At 41.6% G+C, this 20,033-nt stretch overlaps 1 protein-coding gene across 2 annotated transcripts in view; it reads right to left on the bottom strand.

Annotated features, from left to right (window-relative positions):
- Positions 1-104: 104 nt before the first annotated feature.
- The window catches only part of MARCHF3 (membrane associated ring-CH-type finger 3), a 58,653-nt gene continuing 38,724 nt past the window's right edge, over positions 105-20,033 (bottom strand). The window contains exons 2-4 of one of the 2 annotated variants that reach the window (XM_063423291.1): positions 18,839-19,046; positions 6,580-6,789; positions 105-2,983 (exon numbers count right to left, since the gene is read on the bottom strand). In XM_063423291.1, the coding sequence (XP_063279361.1) occupies positions 2,825-2,983; positions 6,580-6,789; positions 18,839-19,046 (577 nt within the window). In that variant the 3' untranslated portion in view covers positions 105-2,824. The remainder of the gene's footprint in view (positions 2,984-6,579; positions 6,790-18,838; positions 19,047-20,033) is intronic. The other variant, XM_063423292.1, reaches the window with a different exon arrangement.

The raw sequence follows: 20,033 nt of genomic DNA, 5'->3' as shown, positions 1-20,033 counted from the left end.
CATGAGAAGAAAGCATAAAATTGCTAAGAGGGAAGTTGAGTGATTTTAAAAAATAAAAAGATGGTAACTCATCCTGTCATTAATTATGTTCTTTAATTAATTTTGGTTTTTAAGGAGAGCATAACAAAGGTGTCACTGTGCTGCCAGGAGCTTTGCTGGCTGTGCCTTCTGCTGTGGTTAAGTTTGTCTTTTCACTTCTATTCAGACAGAAATGGGTGTTGCTGCTGTTGTAGAATATTTGCTGTAATCATCGAGTTTTTTATGGAAATTTGGGCTTGGTGTGGCATCTACAGCATCAATTTGTGGAAGAAAAATCAACTCCCATCTGGCAGATCCTCCTGTCTGTAAATGTTTAGAGCAGAACTGGGATTAAGAGTTATATCTATCACCTCCCAGTTTCTTGTGTTTTAGGAAAAACAAGGAAAAATACAAGTATGCCTCTTTTTCATGGGTTTAATGCAATGGTAAGTGTCTGACTGGATCTTCCCTGACACTTTTTTCCTCAAAAAAGTCCACGGGACACTACTGCTAGTGACTTCACCAGACAGTTCTGTGCTTCTGCATCAAGCACAGAAACTGGGTTAGTCATGTATGTGCTGAACTGGACCATACTTTTCCTCTCTGCTTAAGTATGCCTTCTTTGGGTAAATAAAGATGTATTTACACTAAAAACAACAACAACACAAAAGCCACAGATGAGCCGGGCCAAGCCACTGTGCTGATCTGTGCGCAGACGTTGCAGCTTCACTTGAATAAATATTTCCCTGAATGTTTTGTCACTTAATTCTGTATCACCCTGATTTTTGTTTTGCATGAAGCACAGCCAGCAATAGAACTCAATAAGAATAACAATTCTTTCAAAGAAGTCAAGAGCAGTAATAAACTTCAGAAAAAAACTTACCTAAAGTATATGTTTAGGCATTAAAATGCTGACAGCATCCTGACCCAGCTAAATTTGCTTTATTTCTTTGCCCCTGGCCAGCAGATTTTTTTTTTTTAATCTGAAATTCTGCTTACGTGCACATTCAGTCTTCATTCTAAATAGTTACTTGCTTTTGCAAAGAGGTATTTAAAAAATAGATAAATAAAACACTACAGGTTTTAGGCTATCACAGAGATTGTGGTATCCTTATCTTCAGACCCTTATATAGGTTTCTCTGGAAGAGAAACAGTTATTCACAGCCAAACATGAGCAACCCCAGCCTTGTCAGACTGATGAGTACAGATCTGCAGGTTCATGGTTTTCCTACACACCTTACTTACACGTACCTTTCTGTTTGAATGAGGCTGTTATTGCTTTATATCCCCATGATTCTCCTATCCCCATGACTGACAAAGAACATTGTTAAATAACATGCTCAGGAGAGAATAAAGAAATTTAACAGATTTGGCTTAGTGTACTAAGCTTTTTGTCCCCACAGAGCACACACAAAACATCAAGTAACTTCTTGTCTGATGGTAAATACCCATAATACCCTGAAGTTCATGAATAACAAGTTATTAGCCTTCCTGCTATGTTTTCCTTTTGATTTGCAGTTGCTGCAGCATTTGGAAAACAGAGCACATGGTGGTATTGCCATTCATGCACAATTCTAAGAAATTTATCTGTTCAGATGGGCTCTGTATTGATTTCTAATTCTAGCAGCATTTGGTAATAAGATTTTGTGTAGTTATTTAAAATAAGTCTGTCTACATAAATACGTCTCTTCTGAGAGTGAAGAATGGCTGAATGAATTGGACATAAAACCAAGGGGAAGCAGATAAAGTCACCCAGGAATAAGGTCTGATCTTTACACTTCAAATTCAATTTAGTCACCATAGAAGGCTGTGTAATAAATATTTTTCAATTTTTGTTGTCTCAGTGCTACCATGAGAGGTCAGGGTTTGCACACTGCCAAATCCAACCTGTCAAGCTGGAGTTTCTGCTGCTTTAAAATAATGCTGTTCTCCATGCAAGATGAGTCCCTGCTTCCTAAAACTAATCTGATGATCTCATTCGTTATGTATGCTGAGCTTTCCCTATACAAAAGTAAGCTGTAGAGTTAAATTGAGACTGGTGTAAATGCAGGATAAATTGGCTAAGTTTGAATTCACACCAGCAGAATGTGCACTTTTTTTTTTTTTTTTTTTTTTTTTTTTTTTTTTTTTTTTTTTTTTTTTTTCCTGAGTGCTATGTACTGTAATACTTTTGATAGGAAGATTATTGCAATTTGTCTAATTTTTCTCTTGTGCATACTAGATTCATAACAAGAATCTTCCTGGCAGACCTTACCTGCCAAATAGGAAATGGGTAATACAATTTTCTAATCACTTTGTAGCATTTAAAAACTGTGCTGATTTGTAGCTCATCACACAAATTTTAATAATCAAAACATTGGTATAATGGACCTGCAGATAAAATCAAATGAGGAAATGCCATTGCTCTGTTTTAGGAAGCAGAAAGAAATTGGTTACTGTCCAGCTACCTAAAGAAACAGTACTGTGGGAACATGAAATCATAAAAGCAAAGCACTTTTTAAACCTGTTTTGCATCGTTAATTACCATAGTTTAATACTTTAAACAATAAAAAAAGTTTGCATCTCTTGATGATGCAATAATTAACATATATGCAGAATCCATAGGGTCCATGCTAACTAAACACATTTGGCAGCTTAGCAAATGCCACAAATGGTTGCAGCATCCATGACTTGAATTCTGACCCTGATTTATCCCTCTGCAGTCAGTCTGTAAATTCAAATTGCACATTTCCAAGTGTTGGACGCTGCCCGACCCCAATGAGTCTGAGAAAAAACATCTTTAGTGTACAGCTCCACCCACCCCAAATCACACAATTGTCTCCTTGGAGCTCCTTTTGAGGGGCTGCAGGCCCAGCAGGGACTGCTGGGTGGAGAGGACGTTGGCAGATTTTGGGATGAGGAGCATCACCCGCTGATTGTTCCGACGCCACTCGTGGTACAGCCGGCAGTGGTACCTGAAGGACACCTAGGGACAGAAGGGACACGAGCTGCCTTCAGTCACTGCCACCCTGCAAGGCCTCAGCTGTAGCTCCAGATACCTTCCAGTGGGACAAAATGGGTGAAAACTGCTGAAAAGAGGGACCCACCATGCCCCAAGGTGCCACAGCAGAGAAGATAAGCAGCCTTTGCCTATTTCACCTCTCATTCCTCTTTTTCACAGCCTGAAAAATCAGACATCCTGCCTCTGCCTTTCACAAGAGCTGGTGGCACACATGGAATGAGAATTTGGGATATCTTGTCTTGCTTCACTGACAGTGAAGTAGACAGTTGCTAAACTGACAGTGTAATTGTTTGCAGGCAGATAAACTACTGCTAAATGCATCAACTTGGGCTTGCACAGAGGCAATGAGCTGACAATGTGTGTGCCTCAATTTGGATTTTCTCTGAAAATTTTTTGTTGCTGTTATCGTGTAATTTCAACCTTGTTGTGGAAAAGAAACGTGCAACTACTGTGGAGATGTAAGATAGCTCAGCCCCATATTTTTAAAAAATGGTTTACAACTTGTTTTAGTGGCAGCCAAGTGTTGTTGGAGTTGTAGCTGTGGAAGAGGATGTATATGTGTAGTTTAAAAAACAAAACCAACAAAAACTATCAAGAAATGGTACAATTTGAGGGAAATGTGCCAAGTGATGACTGTTTTGTTCTTGAGCTGTGAGCAGGAGTTGATCCATGCACAGTAGCTGTTCCTTACTGCAGAAAGTGTGCTTTTAACTAAAGAAATGTACCTTTCAATGGCATCCTACAAGGGCTAGGAAATACTTTTTTTTTTTAATTAAGATTTTTTACAGCTGTCTGAGGGAAATCTATAAAACTTTGGTTTACTACACAGTTTTCAAAGACAGCTCTTCAGACTGATTCTCCCAACTTTCAGCCTCCTCTACTCCCCCTGAAGGAAAGCCTCCTACGTCTTCTGTTTCTGTGGAGCAGCATTCATGAAGGAATATGAGAAGTCTCTTTTCAAAAGACACTGCAGGAGCAGCAGAAATCACTTGGAGTAGTGAGGAAGGTAAAAACACCCTAATATCTGCAAAAGTGGGTGCCCTGTAAAATGCAGTGATAGGTTCAGGAGAGTGAAATGGAGTTCAGGTTGAGTTTTCAAGCAGCAGAACATGAGGTTCTTTGAGTAACAGCTGCATTGTTAAACCAGGTATGTATGTTATACAAGAGAAAGCAGAGTGTGACCCTGAATTCTTTGTTTAGGTACCAATCTCCGTTTTGTGTCTGAATCTGTCTTCTTGGGACGACCTTTTTTGGTGTGTGTTAAAAGTATAGAGTAAAAAGCAACAGTGTTTTATAGATAACTTTTCTGTGTTAGAGGGAGGGATAAAACAGCTTCTGAGATGCTAAAAATAACATCCCTCCTGTTCACTGCTCACTGGGATAACTGTGGTGTGTAAATAATCTGTATGCCAGCTTTTGCCTCCAGAGAAGGAAAGCTGATTTACTGGAAATAAAACAAAGTTTTAGTTCTCTTAATTTCCCCAGCACCTAAATGAATATTGTATCATCTTGTGTGTAATTTACCCCACAGCAGTGAACCTATTCTCTGCACAGTCACAGCTGTGTAACAGATTCTCCCACTTCCAAAAGGGACAAGACATGTGCTGCTGAAGATTTCCATAAAATTGACACTTCTGTGTGTGGGACCATTCCTTCCTGCATGACAAGGGGAGCCTAGATCCCTCCCCAAAGGCAAACCCGGGCTGGGGCTTTCTTACATCACTGAAGGGAGGGATATTTTGCCTCCCAGCTGCAATCATTTGGTGATTCAGTCCCCTAAAGGCCTTCCTGCCTTCCTCTTCTTAGGTGAACACAGTGCTTTCCTAGCCCATCCATCTCCTACTGCCCTAAATAAGAATTTAGAGTGAAATTACAGCTGTCCACAACAGAGTGAGAATCAAAGATACTGAATTTCAATTAAATCAACCAAGGTATGCATTTACATCAGGCTCACTATCACTAATATGTTCTCCAAGAGCCAATAGCACATTTCTCTCTTCTCTTTTGAAGGGATACAATTTATAAAGTGAATAGAAGGGATTTTTGCCTCTTACTCTGCAAATGCAATACCCAGGGATAGGCACCAAAGCTGAGATGCTGTCGTAGTCTTAATAAGCAAGGTTGGATAAGTCCATGTGTCATAGCTAATTAAATCCACCTGAAAAAATGCCTTTTACCACTTCCAACAGTTTTGGTGATGGTGAATTAAGTGTGTTAGGTAAATTGTTCAGCATTTTGGTTTCTAAGACAGCCATACAGGAAGGAAATTTGAACAATATTTGCTTGCATACCTGCCAGGCACATCTACACCCAGCACTGCCGGAAAAAGACAGGTGGCCTCACTGCTGGAGTACATGGCCTGTCTCAGGAGAGTGCTGCTGCTTCACAGAAAAGCAGAAACAAAAAAGAGATGAAGTGCACAAGGCTGAGGCAAAATTCTGAGCTTTCCCTCCTGTTGAACACTGCCCTCAATCCTCTGTGGGTGAGACAGGATTCACAAATGTGTGAATGAGATCTTCCCTTTCATAGCTTTCTTGGAGATACCCATGAGGAAGTGTGAGGGTTTTGTGTTCCACTCACACCCCCTTTTCCTCAGGGCTCAGCACAGAAGGTTTATTGCTCTACCAATGCAGTTTTTTTAAAAGTGACACCTCCTCAGCAACTTACCATGGGTCCAAATCTGCTGGAAGGGGTCTGGGCTATAACATGGCCATACCCAGTGAGGGGCAGAGCTGTGTCATGCAGCCCCATGAGGGGCAGCCCCTGTGCCATGTGGCCGTGCCAGCACCATGGGCATGTTGGGCTTTCCCAGCAGCACATCCTGGCACTGAGTGCATTGCTGTGAGTCCTCCCCCTCTGTGCCCACCCTGCTCTTCCCACTCCACAAAAAGAGGTGTCAAATACAGAATTAACCTGGGCTTTTCAGCAAACTGCTACACCATGGGTTGATTAACACCCATTTTGGCAGCTGTCCCCTGTGTTCCTCTGGTTTCTGCTGGGCCAACTGCCTGCCAGTACACTGGGGCCAGCAAATTATCTCAGTTCAACAACTTGACACAGAACAAGTGGCTCTCAGGATGGATTGGCATGCAAGTGACACATGCTGGGTTGCAGGATGCAATTTACCTGCACTGCAAAGGCAGCTCTGTTTTTACAGACCTGGGCACGTGCGTGTTCTGCTGTGGACTTCCCCCACACACACCCACTTTTGAACAGTAAAATTGGCAAGATGTTGCATTAGAATAAAATCTGAATCCTCTGTGGCAGCCAAGTTGTTCACCTAAATCTTTTCTTTTTGTGTGTGTTCTGCTGTTCCCACTGGTGTTTGGGATTTGAGAATCTTTACCCTAAAGCAAACTGTCTTCTCGGTGTTCCAGAGAACTTGAATTGTGTGGAAACAATTCAGCCTCAGCTTCTTGCAGGTGCAGTTTGCACTTACCGGCACCAGAGGCAAACAGAAGCAATGCTCCGTGCAATGGTCTAGAGCACTCTATGCGATTAATTCTTCTGTTAGCTCTTTCCCTTTTTCCTGTGAGTTAAATAAATGCCCTGATACTTACCAGGGTCCAAAAGAGGTAAATGGTGAAGAGTGCCACAGTGAGTGCAATGAGGCCAACAGCTTCCAGCCTACTGCTAAAGTGCAGGTGGTCCACGGCTCCTCGCAGGCACAGCCAGCCAGAGACGGTCGCCAGCGGGGTGATGAACAAGAAGCACACCATGTCCCCAAAGAGAGTCCTCTTCTCGTGCTGGGGGCCTGGGTTCCTCAGCCACTGCAGGCAGGACAGACAAGGCAAGTGTCAGCACAGGGAGGATGTTTTACCCTCAACTCAAAGCACAGTCCCCTTTGAGGACTGAACATGGAGCACGTGCAGGACGTGGCTTTCGGTGTCCCTAGGGATGCCTCTCATGTATCTGTAGATTCTTAATATATAGCAGTATAGTTCCTAGTACTTTTTCTGCCCTCTCTCACACTTCAGAATAATAAGGCAACCCTTTCGAACACGCTCTTGACATTCTGTTTAGTCTCATTCTCAAAAAGAGAACTTCTAACCAGGATACCTTGTTTTTCACCAGAATTTGAGAGGCGTAAAAAAATATAGGGCAAATAACCCCCTGGACCAAGTCCAAGGGACAGACTCTGGGGCAACTGGTTGCTCATTGGACGTACCTGCTAGATATACTAATTAATTAACTTTATTAAAACGGTAGAAATCCTGTATCACTCATGCATACCTACACTTTGGGCACCTGAAAGCTTTCATTGAAGAACTGCTTTTTACCTTACCACTCTTAATATTGTTTGCAAGGTTTTCTCCTTTTTAGACAACATTAGAGACCTGAATTTCTTAATTCTTGCTTCCTGCAAGAAGTGCAGGTGTCCACCTCTATCTATACTCACCATATCATTAATTCAGCTGAGGATTGAGAAGTGTTTTATCTAGTGCAGCCCCTAGCATTTGCCCAATGGCTGCTTTGAAAAACTCCCTTCTTCATGTGTAAACAAGTGTGCAGAAAATGTTTTAACATTTTCCATGCTATTTTATGACTTTTTTTTTCGCAAACTGCTCATAACATTTGCGAAGCCATTTTAAACTTGTTTTCAGATACTCACATTGAAGCAGAGTGCAATGCACACAGGATTATTTTTATTAAGAGTGTATTAAACTTGAGAAACAGAGTTCCTGAAAGTCGGCTGCTGAAGCAAAGGTTAGTATTGAACAGCTATCAAGCCCACACGCCCACATTTCTATAAACAGGATCTGAGCAGAGGTGAAAGAAGTTCCTACAACAGTACATTGAGGCCTTTTAATTAAAAAAAAAAATTTAAAAAAAAAAAAAAAAACAAAACCCAAAAAACCCCAAAAACCCCCAAAAAACCAAAAAAAAAAACCATATGCAAAAGAAAAAACCCACCACACCTCATCACACAAGTCAATATTTGAACAGGGAAACTACCCAGCCCTGTGATTTTTGCCAACGTGAACTGTCGGTTTGGTCAAACCAACTGTTTTTGCTCTGCAGCATCTTTTCATGGGTTTTTGGGGCCAGCAGAACCAGATGAAGATCATGCATCCCTAAACATTTTGGTCCTCTTATTTCTTCAAGTGTGTTACATATGGCAGTAGAAGTCCTGAAACACTTCTGAAATGCTGAGGAAGTGCAAAGTTCTTTAAATCAGCTATGTATTAGTCTGAGCAAGAAGTCGTAAGGGAAGATGCCAATTAAAGAGGGAGGTTCAATACTGGTTTTTTCCTCTCCCTTACCAGGAAAGATAGTAACCAGCTGTGGTCAGTTCACTCCAACAAGCAGCTAAGCCCCCACACAGCCATTTCCTCATCCCTCCACCCCATCAGTATGAGGGGGAGAACTGCAATAGGCTGCAAGCAGTGTTTTCTCCAGCAGAGCTTGTGCAAAATAAGGGGTCATACATTTACATTTCAACATCTTTTTAATTTACTGTAGCTTTAAAGAGAATGCTAAAAAGTAAGTAAAAGCCTCACACTACTTTCCTTGGAATTTTCAATCCATTTACTTAAAAACATCCCCAAGGGTTTATGCACAACAGCTCCAGGTTATATCTTGGTGCATCTTAACAGGACTGAGTGCAACCTTCCCCTTGTTCCATCTCCAGGAGTCCCTGCAATGTGAAACCAAAGAAAACAAGAGGAACTGAAAGCCCCTGATAGAGACCGTGCTTTTAAAGGTGTTAAAGACTGCAAAAAAAAATTTTGTGCAAAGTACTTGTTTGAAAAGTGACCGGGAAGAGAAATGCCAGGAACTTGTACACTTCTCCTTGACCTCAACAGGAATTGCAGGTGTTCACCACTTTCCCATGACAGACTTCAAAATTTTGGCACGCATGCAGCTCAGGTAGTGCAAGAAAATACTTCCTAGTTCTGAGCAAGGAGGAAGAAGACATGTCAAGGCAGGGGAGGGAGCACACATGCGAAGGCAAGTACTGTCATCCCCACCCTGTGACTGTCACTAGACACAAGGAATGCACCTGAATTAAGACAGCATTTTTCACTGTGCCATCAAACCTGATTGAAAGTTTGAGCAGATTAAAATGGTGTGGAGCTGCTTCATAGGCTGATGGCCCCCTGGTTCTTATGCCCTGTGGCACATGAACAGAGTCAAACCTAAACAATTCAAGTATTAGATGAAGCTGTGACAGGCAAGAATAGCATTAAATAATAAATAAAGACATCACAATTCTACAATCTCACCTCAAAAAGCCAGAAGGATTTCATTAGTTACATCTGAAATATAAGTCAGAAGCAAAGATTAAGCAATTTAGGTGCTTGCACAAATTTCAGCCACAGCACTTACTTTTTTCCCTGAAGTAGTGCACACCTGTTTCCAAATCTGCTTCTGTTTCTAGGTTTTGGTCATTTGTTTTTGGAATGGAATGGGCACTGTCAAGTTACTTCATAGTTTGAAAGCTAAGTCAGCAAATCCTTTTGTGCAACTCATATGCACACAGGGATCCTAACAAAGCCCTGAGCTGATTAATTACTGTGGCAGTATGGTATGGACTACCCTGCTGGCCAAGAACATGATGTAAGGCCAGATGAAGCTGTCAGATCTGCACTGTGACACTCTGAAATCTGTCCTATTAAAATGTGTCAGTGTGCCAAATTATTTCTGCAATAAATAAAGGCTCTCAGTGATAATTTCCATTTAGGGAAGTGGGGAGAAAAAAAAGGCAGAAAAGGTTATAAAAAGGGTTATGTTTGAAGTAAAATGCTGGCCTGCCTGTAAGACTGCCTTTAAGTGCAGTCTTAAAGTGATCAGTGTTCCATGTTTCTGATCCACAGGTAACTGGAGCTGGAGTAACAAGACATTAAATTACTTCAGCAATGGCAGCAAAAATTATTTCAAGAACTTTAAGGACAGCACCTGATGCAAAACCCAATCTTGGCTCATGACTGAGATAAGCCAAGAGACCCTTTGAGAATCCTGCACCTCAGAGAGATGGAGGTTAACAGTGATCTTAACAAAGTCACTCTCTAAATGCATTTTGAGGAAAGCCAGAAGGGAGAACTGAAGGGGGTCATCAGTGAAGTAAAAGTGCTGCTTAAAGTAAGGGACAAGATTGACTTAAGAACAGATGGATAATAGTTGTCCTCAAATAAATTTAGGACAAGAATCAGAAAAAAAAATCCCCATCCTTCAGAGGATCCAGCTCTGGAGCAGCCTCCCAAGAAGAGCAGCTTAGGCTAAAACCCTTAAAAACTGACCCAGTTTTGAGAAGGGGCTTGCTTACATCCTGAAAGAGATTTTTGATGCACTGCATTCCACTTGAAAAAACACTGTGAACACACCTGGGGCTCCTCCACCCCACACAAGTAATACACACAGAAAGATTTGCTGCAGTCATTTCACTTCACAAGGCAAAGTTGAAATTGGAGAAGGAAATCATTGGAGCAAGCAGCAGCCAAAGACCAGAACACCCTGGAGAGGCTCAGACTCTGAATTTAACTATCCTAACCAAAATGAGCTGCCAGCAGAGCACTGCTGTAAAACACCTCCACAATTCTGAGCTGCCTCACCACTGCCAAAGGCCAAACCCTGGAAGTACTCATCTCTACAGGTCTAACTTCAATTAGATGAGTCACAAACGTAAAAGTGAAGTGTGCACACAGTGGTTTTCCTGATCAGATCCTAAGGCTACAATCTGTTTCTGCTGGAGAGCTCCTTCTTGTTCAGTACATTTTCCTTGGAGAAGTGATTTTAAATCTTACTGGAGTCACACCACATAGCTGAAGGGAGAGGACAGGAAGGAATTATCTCCCCGAAATGCATTGTCCTTTGAGCAAAAAATAGCTCATTGCACTTCAAAACTTATCAGATCATTCTGTCATTTTCACGCTGATGGCTCAGCAGTGAGTCCTGGTGGAAGTAGGCTGTATACAAGCTGAAGTGATGAAAATTACTGTGGTTTTTGGTTTCGTGCCACCAGCCACCAATGGGAGTATTTTGCCTTGGGCTTTAACCACAGAAAAGCTGATATTCCTTTTCTTTTTTAAAGAATATTTCTCTGGAATTAAGAACATTGTTAAACACCAGAAGGACCATTTATTGCTCCTCCTTCTCCCATTTATTGCCTGTCCCCAAAAAACTGCATCAGAACAATTTTTTATGACACTATTTTTACTTGAAATATTAATTTTAACATTTTTCAGTGAAATGTTTTGAAACTTGGCTTAACTACATGTAACTCAAAAATAAAATCTCCAAGATTTGAATGGTACATATGCTTGTTTTCAGTGTCATGAAAGATTCTGGGTGACTTGAAACTTTCCTAGGTTAATGTTTTGCCAAGGAAAACAAACATTTTACAGTTATTTTTTGGCTGAAAAAAATATTCATGCTTCACTTTTTGGGTCTCCTCCTTATATCAAACATTCCATTACTGGCACAATGATATTGTCTTTAGCCTAGAAAGGTGCCTAGAAAGGGCATGGTGACAGCTCACAGAGATGTTTCTTTGGTCTTAAAGACAGAGGCCTGTGTATTTGGGAGTTGGAATCAAAATTATTTGATCTCTTAATGCTATCGTGCCAATATCATAGCCTCTTTGTAAATGAGTCTGCTCTTACTTAAGTTTAACCCCTATTTTAACTCAAATTGCAGGGAATATTTTAAATGTGGATGTCTCAATGGGCCAAGGATTCTTTTTGAAATAGCCAACAAATTTGGCTATGTCTATATGTTTCTGAAAAGGGAAAAATTACATTTTCCATTGTCAGGATGGTGTATGATAAAACTTTATTTTTTGTTTTGTTTTCTAGAAAGGGTAAATCACAGCACAGACATCTATCACCTAGGGCTGGTTTCTTACTGTGAGGAGATCACCACGGGCTGTTGCTGTCACACTGCAACTCTATTTTTAATTCAGACCTTGGGTCATTTGGCAGCTGCAAAACAGGAGTGAGAAATTGGGCAGAGAAGGCCAAAGGCCAGAATGGGTCAGTAGGGACTCACTGGCCAAAGGAAAGGGAAGGAAGCAAATGCACAGGCAGTGAAAGCAAGGACAGATGACCTGGGAAGAATCTAGAGATTAAATCCCCTAAGAGATTTTGGAGGGTTGGGTCAGAAACGCCAAGGTGAAGCTGGAGCTGAAGCTTGAAAGGGGGTAAGAGTAACAGGACATTCTACAGCTTCATTGAACAGAAAAGGAAGGTCACAGGAGGTGTTTTCTCCTACCCTAAACAAGACTGGCAAACTGGTGACAGAGGTTGGGGAGAAGCCTGAGGTACCCAACAGCTGTTGTGCCTCAGCCTCCAATGGCAACCTCTGGTGCCGGCCCTCCCCTGTGGATGGAGAGCAGGATGGGCACTGGGGGAGCAAAGGCTCTGCCACTGAAAGGAACAAATCCACTCAGGACCAGCTGAGGAACCTGGATGGGCTCAGCTTTGTGGGACCTGATGGGATGGAGTGCAGAGTCCTGAGAGAATTGGCTGCTGGAATTGCCAAGCCACTGTCCATGATACTGGAAAAGTCCTGGCAGTCGGGTGAGATCCCAGGTGACTGAAAAAAGGGAGATATTGCACCAGTCTTCAAACTGGGGGGAAAGGAAGATTCTGGAAACACCCAGCTGTCAGCCTCCCCTCTCTGCCTGTGGATATGATGGGACAGACCCTCTGGAAGCTCGGCTGAGGCTCATGGAGCTCAGGGAGGGGATTTGATGCACCCAGCACAGCCTCACCAGGGTGAGTCCTACCTGACCAACCCAGGGGCCTTCTCTGATGGGGTGACCACACCAGTGGACAAGGGAGAGGCTACGGATGTCATTTACCTGGATTTTTGCAAAGCCATTGACAGGGTTCACCAGAACAGCCTTCTGTCTAAACTGGGGAGAGAGGAATTTCATGGGTGCACTGCTGGAAGTGTTCCAGACCAGGCTGGATGGGGCTTGAAGCAGCCTGGGACACTGGAAGGTGTCCCTCCCCATGGCAGGGGTGGCACTGCATGAATTTTAAGGTCCCTTACAGCCCAAACCATCCTCTGATTCTGATTCATAAAGCTCCACCAAGCAGCAATAATATAGTGGCTAATGGATGTGGTGTCCAGTTTCTTGATTACACATACTCAGCTTCTAAAAAAGGATTAGTAATTCTCTGGCAGTGAAAACAAATAGGAGAACTTGCTAATGGCACTATAAAAATCCATGAAAAGTCTTGCAAGTCCAATTACACAATAGTATAATTTTTTAGCATTAGTCTGACTCACTGCAGTTCTGTTTTCCTACTAGCCACTTTTCATTTATAGTTCTGGAGATGTTTGTATCAGTTAAAAGATTTCAGAATGTGTCAAGAAATAAAAAGATTTTGTGGAATTATGGGAAAAGCTGTGTTTCTTTCTATCTGTATGCATTTGCAATGCTCTCATTCTGTTTTGGACAACTGTATTCCCAGTTAGGCAGACAAATACGTGCATTCAAGAAAATCAACAAAAATCACATTTCACATTTTAAACAAAACCAAAGCAGATTTGCTATTGGCACCGCTTATTTCAAGACATTGCATATGCCCTGATCTACAAGATCAAATATATGGGAACCAAAGACATGATAGATAATAAATGCTTGATAAGTACACACAAAGACATGCAATAAATCTTCTATTTTCCTAGAAAATGTAAACTTTGACTGGCTGCTATCAGTGGTAGGAAATGCTATCAGCAGGAAGGACAGAGATAGATGACAACTGGACGGCTTAGAACTATTTTACAGGATGGTGATGTCTCAAGAAAAGTCACCAAACCCATTATCTAAAACAAAAGAAGCTGCGCCTTTGAAAACTCAAGTATCTTTCCCCCATCTTGCTCATTCTTGAAGCAAATCTGATTGTTCAGTTACTTTCTCCAGGAAACTTTCCTTGAGACTTGTTGCCCTTGATTGTTATAAATTTGGAAATGAGCAGTTACAGATGTGATGGTTTGAACTAGTCTGTTCACCGACAAATAATTTAAACTTTCATTTTTTTATGAGGATTGGGTTGCTTTTGTTTGCACTCTTGCTGCCAGTAATATAAGATTTGTGCATTGTAGCAAATCCTTGCTGCAAGGAACATAAAACATCCACTTAATTTCTCTTTAAAGGAGAAAGAACATTCTGGTTTAATCTCTGGATTTCACTCCATTAGGAACAAACAGATTTTAAAAAAAGTATCTTGGAGAGTTTATGGTTTTAAATTTGTGCTGGGGAGTTTATTACCTCTTTTTAATACTTCCTTTAACTCAGACATACTTCTATTGGAAATCTACATGGCTGCTTCAAATTCTCCCTGTGTGAGTTGATCTTAGGGGGATTATTTTCACGTCCAAAGAAAACTAGGTACAAAAGTATATCCATCACCTTGCTCTTTTAATCTGCCCTTTTTAGGTCAAGAAAAGGAGGAGGATGGAGACACCTTAATTATCTGCTCCCAGCCTTAATATTCTGTATGGACAACTGCAGTTCCTCCAAAGTTTGATTTACGAAAGTTTTTCTGGTTTCCTGGTGACTATGCTGAGGAATCATTCATTTTCCTTCTGGCTTGAGGTGTGATCTTTTTATAAACTACCTGCAGCAAATCTGGTGTCTGTTCATTACAGTGATTTAATGCTAATGACTTGCTTCACTGAACAGTGGAGAGGAAAAATAATCCAAAAAATAATCCAAACAGATAAAAACATCGTGACTCAAAGTCTTGCACAGGAAATAAATTCGTATTTCAGTGTAAGGGTTTGGGAGGTTTTAATTTATAACATAAACTCATCTTAATACTTCATGCATAGGTATACACTTTAGAGGGTTTTTATATTTATTTTACTTTAATGATATAAGCTCTCTAGCCAGCAACGGTGAGGAGGGGGGGCAACTGAAGTTAATTTCTGCCCAATATTGCTGTGATTATCCTGACTTTATTTTTTCTCCTAGTCATGCTGTTTTGCTTATGAGTTTTGTATTGTTAATTAAGTGCTTTCCGTTTGTTTGCAAAAAAAACAAAAAAAACAACTGAACCAAGAGATACCAAATCCTGGTTGGTTGGTTTAAAACATGTAAGTAACTTACAAGCAATACAAGCCTGACTTATATTGTCACATAATACTTTTATACCATTTTTATTTTGTAGCTGGTTGCTCCCTAACATTTTATTATTGCACATAAATATATTTTTACTGCCACGTTTCGTGGCTGCTTCTCCACTGAGCCAAGTGGAAGCAACACAGATGCAATGTGAAAATTGAAATGAAGATGATATATAATACTTACATAAAGTTTGACTAATCTTTATGCTGAAACACAACAAAAGCAGCTATGTGAATAATAGCACAAATTCCTAATGCAGATTTTTTTTTCTGTGGATTGGCTGCTTTAAAAAGGCAGCTTATATAAAGCTGGAAGGTCCATAAAAGTCAGTAATGGAATTACTGCAGTTTGAGATTTCACTGTGCTGGTTTTGAGGTCCTCGGCTGGCTTGTCACAAGGAATATCATCTCTCTGCATATTATAGATTTTTCTTTCCTTTGTCATGGGGTAGAAGGAGTGGGTTAAGATGCCTCTAACTGAATTTTGCACTATTGTGAACGATGAAGGAGGCTTTTCATCACCACTACAGTGCTGATTCACATTCCACTGTGGAAACACAACTCTTTTGGGGGGAATAATGCGAGTTCAAAAAAAGAAATGAACCAAAGAAACATCATAAATTTATTGTTGAGAGGATGGATCTGCCTGACAGACTGCACTACCACTGCCTGCTGCTCTATTTGGGTTTCTGGGATCAAACAGTCAGCACATTGTGCATTTCCAGGGAGAAGACTCTCCTTGAGACAAAAATATACATCCTGTGGCAGAGACAAAGGAGAAACACAGAATTGTCTCTGGTCAGCTCCTCTGCTGCTTCCATAAGGATGAGCACAGGGAGGAAGGAATATGGGTGAACCATCAGCCACACCACTTATTCCATTTCAAGCTCACTGTTGCTGCAGCCTTTCCTGCTAACAGCAGGAATAAATTCACATATGACATTTCTAGATAAAACTAGTAAAGTGTCTCGGTTTCTTTCTACTGAAACAGATTTCTCCCACACCTATGTCTAAGACACTAGGAACCAGTGATCAATCCAGTGAAGGAACAGGGAGAAAACACAACAGCATGCGGGGGGGGTTGTTCTGTTTTTGTTTCTTGGTTTTTTGTGGTTTTGTTTTGTGGTTTTTTTGGTGGTGGTGGTGGGTTTTTTGCCCCTTGAAAAAGAATATAATACGTTTCAGAATAGTCAGAAATACCTTCTTTTCTTTCCCCTGGTGGAAGATCTCTCAGAGAAAAGATCGATATGATGACTGATTGCTTCTAGCATTTCTTCACTACCTGTCACTGACCCCTGAATGGGATGTTTTCACTCTGTGAGATAGAGCCTGTTGAGGAGTTGCTGGATACATTTTTAGAGTCTGTGCTCTACAAATCACTTTATGAGTACAATAGCCCCTCTTGACCTACTAAAATGCATTGGTAAAACTCATCATTCACCTCCAGTGAGAGGAGGACATTTACTCTTTCCATTATCTAGGTATGGGGAATCTTTGGAGAACTAATTACTTCACTAAATGAAGAGAACTTTGACACCCCACACTAAACCTACACACACTGTGGTATTAAAGGCAGGTGGCCACTTTGGCTTGTCACTCTTCCAAATGTTACTGCAGGGGTTTTGTGACAAATGGTCCTACTACACCTGATAAACGTTCTTCCATGTCCTCACACTCTAGGTAACACAGAGAGACAGTCATGAAAGTGCTTTTAGGACACGGAAGATGAGGGAAACTGGCAGTCTTGCATCTGCTTTAGCCCTGCTTTATCAACTTTCCAATTTTTGCTGCAATTATTTGCATGGGGTGGTCTTCGCATTTCAAATCTCTTTGTATTAAATAAGTAGAAACTTCCAGGATAGACTTAAATTATGTTGACAGAAATCAAGAAGTTTGATTATCTTTCTGCTTGATTTTCTCCGTGGCATACAGTTCATTCTAGTTACTCTTTGTATCTGCTGCTCTCAGCTTTGAAAGTACACCTTCATTTCTTTCTAAAAAGGAAAACATATTCCCTTTATAAGATCACAAAGGATTAGGGATTTTAATGACCTTTCCTGCAACTGCACCCCGCTGTTGATTTTTACACTAAAATACTGTGGGTGTAAGTAGCTGAGAAGTCAGAAAATAATGAGTAGTAAAGATAAAAAACACTTGGCTATATTTCAGAAATGTTCTTGCTTAGGGTTTATCATTTGTCTTCAGCTGAGAAAACACTGACAGGTTTAGCATCATTACTCTAAACACCATTGTTGTTGTTTCTACTACTTATTGCTGCTTTTGCCAAAAAGAAGCCTCATTTTATCAGGGAGCAATCAAGCAACCACAGTGCCCCAGCTGGGCAGGGTCAGCTTTGCTTTCAACTCCTTCCATTACCAGCAGCTCTGGCCAGCACCACATCCAATTTGTGCCACGCAAGCCTCACTAGGAGCTATCACAAGGGAACAATTTCAGGAAGCTGGGGTTTAAAATCAAACTGTGATGCCTCAGCATCACTTATCTTTCTTCTCAGCAGGCAGATTCAGAGTGGCATCGTTCTTGCACCAAAGATTGAGAGGAGAACCAGACAGCAACCCAGAGGCAACCAGGCACAACTGGCAAAGACTTGCTTTTGGTGCAGGATTTGTGCCAAATACCATGTCACGTACCTTTTGTGGGGGGATCCTGAGGAAGAACGAAGATATCCTTAGGCTTAGACACAAAGGATGCATGCCTATCTTACTTAAAGCAATTTTGGTAGTCTTGAACTGCTCATCCCCTGTCCCACCTCCCAGCAGTCAGTTCTGTTCCGTGTCCCCTTAACTGGGAACAGGAGAAAAACAAAATACTGCTTTCCCCTATCTGTTTTTGATACCCTATCTCCTTCCACTTTTGACACAGTTTAAAGGAACATTTAAGATGCACAGAAAGGACCCTTCGTCCTGAACCCAAGATCTGCATGTGTCACCAACAGGTACAAAATGTTTCTTCTCATTCATTTGGTCAAATGTTATTTGTTTTTCACTTTTAATTCCAAAAGAAACCCTAACTTTCCTTCATCTTTTTCCAAAATAAAATAAGGGAGGAAAAAGGTCATTAACAATGTCAAGAGATTGAACTTGGTTTGGTTTCTTTTTTTTTCCTGAGGGCCAAAAATACCCTAAAACCTGGAAAGTTTCATGAAGCTGCTATCTGTTGGTGGCAAAAAACCTGAATTTTAATTGATAAGGGAGAAACAATTGTCCAATTCACTGTCGAGTCTGGCACATAGGCAAAAGAGGCCAAAAGGTCACTCGCAAATGTCTAAACAAGCCAGGCACTGAACAAGAGCAATTTCTTCTTGGGAGCTCTACATGTAAACTGGGTTTCTAAGGCTTCTAAGTTCGTTACCTCTCAAAAGCAAGAAAAAAAAAAATCTGACCTATATTTAACAAGCTGAGTCTGGACACTTGCCCCACATTCCACAGGAACTGCTATTTACCTCTCTTCCACCCTCAGCCAAGCTGGCTGGCATTCCAGGAATTTGCTGCACACTGTTTCCCAAACCTCCACTCAGGTTTGCAGTGAACCAAACCCACTGATCCCATTCTAATAACTTGTTTTTGATTTGCTCAAAAATGAAGAGTTTTGTTCTCTCCCACCCTTGTATTGCCAAACCCCAAAACCTCAGCGGAGCCACAGGGGCTTTGTGACACCTGCACAAAAGCAGGCATGACTTTGCCAGTGAAACCAGAATTCCAGGGCTGTGCCCCACGTGCTGACCTCCACCAGTGGCCTGGGTTTGCGCTCCACTGCAAACCTGAAGTGGCAGAGCTCACAGTAGCTGGTGTTGGAGGACGACAGCCAGTGCTCCAGGCAGCTGCGGTGAATGGTGCCCAGCGTCCCTGTGCACTCGCAGGGGGACAGCAGCTCCTCCTGGCTGCTGCCCTCATGGCAGATCCTGCAGATGGGCCGGTCATTGAAGGGGCTGCTGCAGGAGAGGGAGAGAAAACTGCTGGTCAGTGCGCAAGGCTGTGGTAATAGCCTTTTTCTCTGTCATGAACGACAAATATTTGCACTTAAGAGTGCTTTGCCCTATAATTAGTAATCCAAGCTGCTGGGCTAATGGTTTTAGATGTTTTGGTATTCTTGCTTAAAATATTTCTTCTCTTGGGGGGGAAAAGTGTGAAGTGAAAAACATCAGAGTGGCAGCTAAGAGGCAAAAGACCAAATCCTTCTGTATTTTGTATTTCCCAGCTCTTTAAAAAAAGCAGCGGTGCAGCCACCTCTGGAAATCCCAAAGTGCATCAGGGGGGTTGTAAATCTGCCTCACCTGGGGACTTCTTGTAGTGGTGATCCTTTGACCTAAATATTGTTTTCACTGGCCAACAGTAAAGGGCTGCTGAAAGAGCAGCAGCTTGCCCTGTAGTACCCTGAAGGCAGGGCCACAACTTCAGAAAAGTACATGAAGGCAGAAACCTCTTCTCCCTGAAAAGGGTTTCCCTCTCTTTAGGACACCCCAGAAGCAGGTCAAGCAGTGATGCAAACAGAGCTGAAAAGAACTGTGCTAAACACATCCCTGCCATGTGGCTGAAGGTGGATATTTCATCTGCACTGCTTTAAGATCCATGAAGTCTTTCCAGCTCATCACCAGCAAAGATTTAATTTTGACCCAAGCATCAAGTCTGGCTAAGGCCAAACACATCAGAATACTCTTTCTCGATTCTAGTGAAAACAAAGCCAGCCTGAGGCATGCTCCAAAGGCATAGATTAACAATATCTTTCACCACTAATCTGCCTCTCTAAACCAGCAGCAGAAAGAGCTGGTCAATCACTCAGATGACGACAGAAGCTGCAACACTGGTGCTAGAAACAGCTTGTCTAGCTGCTCAGCTCACCAGCTGGGGAACTGTTTAGGAAGTGTGATGCATGATGCACCCTGCAGCACGATCATTATGATGCTGGGATTGGGGATTAA

Source organism: Prinia subflava, chromosome Z (assembly GCF_021018805.1).
Source record: "Prinia subflava isolate CZ2003 ecotype Zambia chromosome Z, Cam_Psub_1.2, whole genome shotgun sequence".
NCBI classification, from domain to species: domain Eukaryota; kingdom Metazoa; phylum Chordata; class Aves; order Passeriformes; family Cisticolidae; genus Prinia; species Prinia subflava.
This window is presented reverse-complemented; position numbering and strand designations above follow the sequence as displayed.